The sequence below is a fragment of the Nanorana parkeri genome, unplaced genomic scaffold, assembly GCF_000935625.1.
Source record: "Nanorana parkeri isolate BGI_ZX_2015 unplaced genomic scaffold, ASM93562v1 scaffold518, whole genome shotgun sequence".
Taxonomy (NCBI): Eukaryota; Metazoa; Chordata; class Amphibia; order Anura; family Dicroglossidae; genus Nanorana; species Nanorana parkeri.
The window spans coordinates 1025617-1034776 of record NW_017306786.1 but is presented as its reverse complement, the minus strand read 5'-3'; the positions used below and the strand labels follow the sequence as shown (position 1 = coordinate 1034776).

General features: G+C 44.9%; 1 protein-coding gene across 1 annotated transcript in view; it reads left to right on the top strand.

Annotated features, from left to right (window-relative positions):
* Positions 1–1095: 1095 nt before the first annotated feature.
* The window catches only part of CD81 (CD81 molecule), a 42572-nt gene continuing 34507 nt past the window's right edge, over positions 1096–9160 (top strand). Inside the window, exon 1 of the mRNA XM_018561347.1 lies at positions 1096–1277. Within this exon, the coding sequence (XP_018416849.1) occupies positions 1212–1277 (66 nt within the window). The 5' untranslated portion in view covers positions 1096–1211. The remainder of the gene's footprint in view (positions 1278–9160) is intronic.

The window sequence follows — 9160 nt, the reverse complement described above, 5'->3', positions numbered from 1 at the left end:
GCACCGATACTGGTTCTTTGGTATCAAGTATTGATATTTTTTTTCTGGTACTCGCTGATACTGAATGCCGGTGCCATGTGCCCAGATTATCAGGAAGTCGGGCGGTGGATCATGACCTGTCACCTAGCTGCCTGTGAAGCCGGTGTTATTTCACTAGAATACTAGTCCACTAGAATTTCCAATCATGATTGGTCAGGAAGCCAGGCTGCCTAGCAACAAGTGGAGCCGGCTTCTTAGCCAATCAGGAAGCACGTCATGAACCGCCTCCTGATTGGCTAGGAAGCCGACGTCACTTGTTGCTAGGCAGCATGCCTTCCTCACCAATCAGGAAGCTGGGTCATGAGTTATGACGTGCTGCCCAGCTTCCAAATTGGTTAGGAAGCCAGGCTGCTTACCAAGCAGTGAAGCTGGCTTCTTAACCCATCAGGAAGCCGGGCGGCGCGTAATGACCCGTTTCCCTGATTGGATAGGAAGCCGGCTTAACTTGTTGCTAGGCAGCCTGCCTACCTGACCAATCAGGAAGCCGGGAGGTCGCTCATTATGTGCCGCCTGACTTCCTGATTGGTTAGGAAGCCAGGCTGCCTAGCAACAAGTAAAGCCGACTTCATAGTCAATCAGGAAGCGGGTCAAAACCCATCACCTGGTTTCCTGATTGGAAAGGAAGCCAACTCCATGATCCCTCGGCACTTGCGGTCAGAGGGAGATCTCCCCCTGACCAGAAGTTCCGGTATCGGAGGTAAATATCGGAGCATTTGTACAAATACTCGCCCAAACACTCGATATCGGCACCGATACTTGGACTGGTGCATCCCTACCAATCAGCTTCTAGCTTTCATTTACAAAGCTTAACTGAGCAAACTGAAGAAGAAAGCTGATTGGTTACTATTGACAACTGCTCCAGTTTGAGTAAATTCCCCCCTGAATTGTGCTTTCTCTCCATCATCCTCACACTGCTCTGTGAGAAGTTTTGGAAACCCTCCCATGGGGTGCACATGTCAGCAGAATCACAGCAGAGCTGAGCCCAGGGATGCCCCATTCCCACAGACCCCCCTCCTTTCTTTGTGTTGTGGATGAGGAGGTGGGGGCGGGGAGGAGTGGCTCAGACACATACATCACTGGGAGGAGGCCGGGGCTCTGTCTGCACCCTCCTCCTGCACTCACTCGTCTCTGATCAGCTTTACTGCCCGAATAACGGAACCCGAGCTGTCGCCATGGGGGTGGAAGGATGCACCAAATGCATTAAATACATGCTGTTTATCTTCAATTTCATCTTCTGGGTGAGTGTCGGGTCACTATGGAGCCGGGGAGGGTGTATGTATGTGTGATCAGGCTGTGTGGATGGATGGCACAGGGGGGTCTTGTTTATGTACCTCGTACAATCATGGATATGGACTGTGGGGTGGTCGGGGTTCTATGTGATGGTCGGTGCAGTGCTGGTTGCGGGGGATGTCAGTGCATTCACATACATACAATGTATACATTATGGACGATCCCGCCTCCTAGAAGAAAACAACAGCTCTGGGGGGGCAGATCCACGTGGTGCAGGAGATAGATCGGGTGTGTGGGGACAGGACTGACCGACCAACAAGTGCTGCCTCCAGCCCCCTGGAAGAATCAGAACCCTCTCACACGGGCTATTCCCAATTAGACGCATACAGAAAGGATTGCCCGCTGGCGACCTGATTGAAGCGGATCTGTTCTTCGTGCAGATCTGTCAGATCGAACGCAAGCAGCTTGCGTCCAGGTTTGATTTTGCAGAATTGGATGCAAATCTGTTCACGTCCAGGGAGACAGATTTCTGATGAGTGTCTATGACAGTATTTATTCATTCCAGGGATGAAGATTGCATCCAGGTCCGATTTTGTGCAACGGCATACAAACCGATGCACATCCATTTACAACCGTTCCCATTCAGTTTGCATCCAGGTGCAATCTTGTGGCACTGATATAAACATGCACATCCATTTACAACCGTTCCCATTCAGTTTGCATCCAGGTGCAATCTTGCGGCACGGATATAAACAGATGCACATCCATTTACAACCTGTCCTGTTCAGTTTGCATCCAGGTCCGATTTTGCAGAACAGATGCACATCCATTTACATCCGGGTCCATTCAGGTTTGGTGGACCAAACTCGCAAAGTTTCCATCCAGGTCCAATTTTGTGAGACTTCACATCCCTCCACATGCGGCCGCCCATAGGGATCACACGTGTCAGTTTTTCTCCATCACAAGATGATGGGAATATGGACCAGACATGGCAGTCTCATACCTGACATCTGTGTTCCTTCTGATTCCAAGCAGAAGAGGATCCATCTCTGTGTCTGTGATGGAATGGAGACGCCCGTGTGAAAGGGGCCTGAGCCTGAATCCTGCACATTACATGTGAATGGTACTCACAGTTGAACACAAACCCATTGCTGGTACTTTGCCTTCACATACACTTTAAATTCAGAGGAGAAAAGTCCTTGCTGTGTAAATTACAGAACTGGATGGATAAAGATACAAATCCTTACACAGATAAAAGAGCCTCCTATGTGTATTCTGAAGGATCTGCTGGCCTGAAGTTCAGCTTTACATCTTACTTGTTCTTTTTAGCTTTGGATAGAGTAGAGAAGAGTTAAGCTGGCCATACACTGACAGGGTTATTCACAAAAGGGTGAAGGGTTTGGAGAAGGCAGGAGAGGTGAACAACCCAGGCCAAAATAGCTGATTTGGAAAAATTCTCCAATTCACCTTCCAGTTCAGCTATGTTGTCCTAGAGCAGGGGTGTCCACAATTTTTTGTGTTAAGATCTACTTTTTAATTGACGAGCTACATGAGATCTACCAACGAAAAAAACCCTCCCTGGCTCTCCTGGCTGTCTTTCCTTGCTCATCCTCTTGGCTGTCTTTCCTCTCTCTCTCTCCTGGCTGTCTCTCCTTGCTCTCTCTCCTGGCTGTCCTTGCTCTCTCTCTCCTGGCTGTCTCTCCTTGCTCTCTCTCCTGGCTGTCTCTCCTTGCTCTCATGGCTGTCTCTCCTTTCTCTCTCTACTGGCAGTCTCTCCTTGCTCTCTCTCTCCTGACTGTTATGTTACCAAATCACCAGCTTTATAAAAACAAAATCACAATATCACATTTAAAAAAGAATGCATTTGCTTTCTCTTTTATTATTATTATACAGAATTTATATAGCCCAAGCAGTTTGCTTTTAAACTTTTTTTTGTTTTATTTAGTGTAGGGAAAGGATAACCCCTAGCAAATAGTTTTTTGCTGCCTCTGTCCCTCTGGGACAGAGGACTAATTCGTCTAATAGGACTATTCGTCTAATAGGGTGACAACACAGTACGCGGCTGTATGCCGCCCTATGCTCACCCCAAGTGCAGGTCCGTGCGGGTGTCCGTACTCGTACGCTCAAAGGATGGATCCTGTCCGTGTCCAAGCGGGGATACCCGCATACACACGGAGCTGTATGTGGCCGAATGGTCATAACTTCTGTCAGGGTTTTATTGCTGTCCATGTCTTCAACGGGGACCCAGACAACCTATAGCACTTGTTCACACTAGCTTGTGTGCTAAAATGTGTGCGGGCGCAGGTTCATTGTTTAGGGGTAGACAGGTGGACATTGTTACATGGTAAGACACTGTTTACATTTTTTTTCAACTTTATTGAAATTATACAAAATTACATTTCATTCACTTCTACACACCACAGCTATTCTTTAGTGCTGTGACATGAGGTGCAGTGTGTTGAGGAAAAAATGCGTGTCTGCGTTTTTACGCAGCACATCACAACCCATCTCAATAGAACGTTATGGCGGGAACAGGGTACAATTGTTTTCTGTGTGGCCTGACATTGAGCCTGCATTGATTTTTGCAGCTCAACTGATGTGGTGTGAACGAATCCTTGACGTCTGAAGGGTCCACAGCATATCCCAAAAATGTTTTTAAAAAGTTTTGTATGGATCTGCGCTTTTTATATTTATTTTATGAGTGCATAACTGCATTATTAGCTTTAAAGAGATATAATTTTTCGGTTTAATAAGTCATTGTAGTGAGTTCTTTGTTCAAGACACCTGATGTCAGGAACTCCAGCTCAACGTTCACTCTAGATGAGTCTTTCTCAGCCTTTTTAGCACGGAGGAACCCTTGAAATAACTTTCAGCTCTCTGAGAACCCCTGCTAATAATTTGTTATATATACAGTTCATGAGACATTGGCATTAAGAGTGAGAAATGTTGATTATAAGAATAAATAAAAGAATAAGGAATTTGGCATATTTGACACCCAGCCTGCTCCATATTATTTTCAGTAATAATGAAATAATGCACAGAAAAGAAACACAGTGAAAATTGTGGTGCTTCATCACATTGGTGGTCAGTGGGAAAGTTACCGCTTACACTGGTGGTCAGTGAAGGCCCCTAGTTCATTGGTGATCAGTGAGAAGATCTCTCCTTACTTTGGTGGTCAGTAAAGGGCCCTAGTACAGTGGAGGTTAGTAGGAAGCACTCTCCTTACGTTGGTGGTCAGTGATGGCCATAGTACATTGCTGGTCAGTGATGGCCATAGTACATTGGTGGTCAGTAAAAAGAGCTCTCCTTACATTGATGGTCAGTGAGAAGATCTCTCCTTACATTGATGGTCAGTGAGAAGATCTCTCCTTACTTTGGTGGTCAGTGAGAAGATCTCTCCTTACTTTGGTGGTCAGTGAAGGGCCCTAGTACAGTGGAGGTTAGTAGGAAGCACTCTCCACGTTGGTGGTCAGTGATGGCCACAGTACATTGGTGGTCAGTGATGGCCATAGTACATTGGTGGTCAGTAAAAAAATCTATCCTTACATTGATGGTCAGTGAGAAGATCTCTCCTTACATTGATGGTCAGTGAGAAGATCTCTGCTTACATTGGAGGTCAGTGTGAAGAATGTTCCCCTTACATTGATGGCCAGTGAGAAGATCTCTCCTTACATTGGAGGTCAGTGAAGGGCCATAATATGGTGATGGTCAGTGAGAAGGACTCTCCTTACAGTGATGGTTATTGAAGTACCATAGTAAAATGGTGGTCTGTAAGAAGAACTCTTCTTACATTGGTTGTCAGTGGGAAGATTGTTCCCCTTACGTTGATGGTCAGTGGGAAGGATGTTCCCCTTATGTTGATGGTCAGTGGGAAGATTGTTCCCCTTACGTTGATGGTCAGTGGGAAGGATGTTCCCCTTATGTTGATGGTCAGTGGGAAGATTGTTCCCCTTACGTTGATGGTCAGTGGGAAGGATGTTCCCCTTACGTTGATGGTCAGTAGGAAGGATGTTCCCCTTACGTTGATGGTCAGTGGGAAGGATGTTCCCCTTATGTTGATGGTCAGTGGGAAGGATGTTCCCCTTATGTTGATGGTCAATAGAAAGGATGCACCCTTTACACACGCCTCAAAAGATCGTTGCTGTCAGTGGTTACTTATCTGAGAGGAAGAAATCGTTTCTTGGTCAAGAAACTCCTCGCAGCTTCTGGAAGAAAGCTAAAATTCCACACAACCCTGGTTGAGAACATCTGCTGTAGACAAACTTCTGATAAAGTTTTGCTAGACGAGGTGAAACATTTTGAGAATATTTGGGTGTGCCTTTCACCTCGTATAGTACAGGCGGCTGTTCCTACACAAGTGAGAGCAGTTGTATGACATCATGGAATGGCATCGCTATGGAATGTATGGAGGGATACAGCAGAAGAAGTGACACCTGTTTTTCATCTAGGAGTTGAGAGGCGAGGCAAATGTACTGAGTACTAGTTATTAGCCCTCACTCCTTCGTTTGCTGGCAAATGGAATTATCCGATTAACCGATTAATCGAACTTAATAATCGGCTAACTAATCGATTTTGAAAATAATCGTTAGCTGCAGCTCTAGAACTCAAGGCATGCTAAAACCTGTAGTCCCTAAACCATTTTAGTTACATTGTCTTTATTTACAGGGTTTTAACATAGTGGTGGTTATATTATTAAAGTAGCCCGTTGATGGTGAATCCTTTCACATAATTTGTAGGCTTTTAATTCTCTTGAATATATGTGCACGGCAGAGTTATCCCATATGCTTGCAGTTCTTGAATCCAGGCGATGAGGATTTATGAACTATTCATGGCAGGATGGACAAAGTAAAAAGCCATGGTCTGCCAGTAAAAATACGTTTGGCCAGATCCATCCAGTTTGTGAATTGATTTACTAATCAATCAAATGTGAACCTTGGAGAGGTTCTATTATGAAGATGAGCACAGCTCTTGGTACAGAGAATAATTTGCTATTGGTGCCTGCTGTGCTTTAAAATAATTGGTAGCACAAATGCATAAAGACATCAAAGAATGGCCGCTCATGGCGAGATCAGAGATTGTCGTATTCAGAGATCATAATCATTTCTTTTCGGCCCCCTTCACACCTAAGCTGTTTGTTGCTCCTAAATCAGTGCGACAAACAGCTCAACAATAAGAATCCCAGTCATGTCTATGACCTCAGTGCACGTCAGTGTTTTGTCGCAAGCAGAAATACGCCTGTTGCACAATAAACTACATGAGCTACTTTGGGGCTGATTTCAGCACGTTTTGTCCCATAGACTCAATAGAAAATGCTTGGAAAACACGTGTTGCGATTATTTGTGCGCCTTTTGCTCGTTGACATGAATGTGCCAAAATCGACTCACAAAAAGGCTAAAAAAAAAAGACGCGGAAAGGGACAACTTAATGTATGTAACCAAAGGACACACCCCTGGCAGACCGTTAGGCTAGGTTCACACCTGGGCGACTCCTGGCCGCGCAGCAATCGTGTACAAAACAGCGCGGATTGCCGCGTGGTCACGGAGTTGCCCGCCGCAGCTGATCACGCTGGCGGTGCCATTATTTTCTAATGGCATCCCATACCACTGGTGCGATTGAAAACAATTGCGGCTAAAAAAAAAAAGCTGAGTGTTGTGTGTCGCAAAAAAGCTACATGTTTTTAGTGATTGCCGTGCGGATGTAACCCCATTGAAATCAGTGGGGCCGCGCGGCAAACGCTGTGTGCAATTGTGCACGATATCTGAATCCAGCCTTACTTTTCCCACATGCCTATGGCTGCGAGTAGCATGAAAATGACATAAACAGTAAAAAAAAATTCCAAAAAGAAAAAAAATGCTGTGAAATAGCTTATGTTTTCTTCTGGCCTAGAAGAAAATGATGAATGTTTCAGATAACATTATGAATATGAAACATGACGGCACTGTGATAGAGAACCAGTAGGTGTGTTTGGTTTTCTGTAAAGGATGTGTATATGTGTAAAAAAAAAAAAAACCTAGTTATTTGCTTCTTGTGGGAATTTCTTCAAGTGATAAACACAATTTCCTGCTTTGCTGGGACGAGGAAATTGATGCAGCAAAGATGTATACAAGTCTGTACAGCTTATATACCACAAATGTGTTTCACTTTTGTTCCTTTCTTGAACATTGCATTCTTTTTCTTTTACTCCGGAACATAATAGCAACAGGCAAGTGCTATTTGACTTTTTCTTGGGACTCCAACTAAAGCTTTTTTTAGTTTTGAAACTGCATCTGGTTTTTATAGCGGTGTTTATGCTAGGGAAATGTTCCCTCATTTCCTGTCCAGGTGGCTACAGTATAGCCATGGCATAGCATACGGTCCATTCTAACCTTTCCCCATTTTTAAATGGCTTTAGCTGTAATTTCATTGTAACTTATACTATGAAAATGTGTATGAGCCGTAATGCTAACCTGTAAATGTACACTGCCTGGCCAAAAAAAAAGTCACTATCTGGATTTAGCTAAGCAAATAGGTAAGAGCCTTCCAACGTGTTATGATCTGGGGTTGCTTCGGTTGGGCAGATCCAAGTCGGCTACCTACATGAATATAGTGTATGACCCTGATGGCACAGCCATATTCCAAGATGACAATGCCAGGATTCACCGGGCTCAAATTGTGAAAGAGTGGTTCAGGGAGCATGAGACCTTATTTTCACCCATGGATTGGCCACCACAGAGTCCAGACCTGAACCCCATTGAGAATCTTTGGGATGTGTTGGAGAAGACTTTACGCAGTACTCCGACTCTGCCATCATCACTACAAGATCTTGGTGAAAAATGAATACAACTCTGGATGGAAATAATTGTTGTGACGTTGCGTAAGCTTATTGAAACGATGCCACAGCGAATGTGTGCAGTAATCAAAGCTATAGGCGGTCCAGCAAAATATTAGTTGGTCCAGTGGGTTCAGATGTTTTAAAGCATAAAATAAAAATGTGCATTTATTATACAGAGCCTACAGAGAATTGCAACCGCCATCAGTGCATTGTGGGTGCAATTTGCTGGCTTTTGCATGGCTTAGATAACAGCCCCAGGTTTGTACAAAGGTACAGGCAGTCCCCGAGTTCCATACATCCGACTTGCATACGACTCCTACGTACAAACGGAGGCGATTCCTGTACAGCAGGGATAGTTGTAATGCTACCGCGCTCATGCTGACGAGGAGTGCCCACCTTTTTGGGTCTGGTTCGTAGTACTGTACATACATTACAGGAAGTTGGCTCTTGTTAGATGTGCAGACGAGAGGTGCCCACCTGTTCTTCCAGGTCACTGTGAGGTTTTTACTGCTGTCTGTATCCTCATTAGAAAGATTTAATCTCACTTCCTGTCCTTGAGACAACAGGAAGTGAGAGGAAATCTACCCCCAGGAAGGGAAATGCACTCCTGTAATAGTGATCATGGGAATAAGGTGTCTCCACTGAAGCTTTATCACCAGTCCTTGTTTCCACGACAACCCAACATTTTCAAAATCCAATTGTCACAGGGACAGAAAGTGAGGGGAAATCTTCTGAACAGGGGCACACACACAGCAAAACAAACGTTACAGGGGGCATAACCCTTCCCTATGCTATCCAAAACAAAAACATTTTTACCTGTTCCAACTTGCATGCAAGTGCATTGTTTTTGAGACTTCGGCCCCCATTCTCACTTGCGTTTAGGGCAATCTCAGAAATGTATCTGTGAGACCCTGCTGTGTTTATGCGAACAGCTGCCCGCAGCCATGCGCATGCAGGCAAACATGTAGCAGTTATCTCTGGATGATTGCCTCTGGATTGCCATGATTGTGTCCAGGGGCGATCATGGTAATCACCCCCGGTAATTGCATAAAGACAGCTGAGTCTCGCAGAACAAAAACA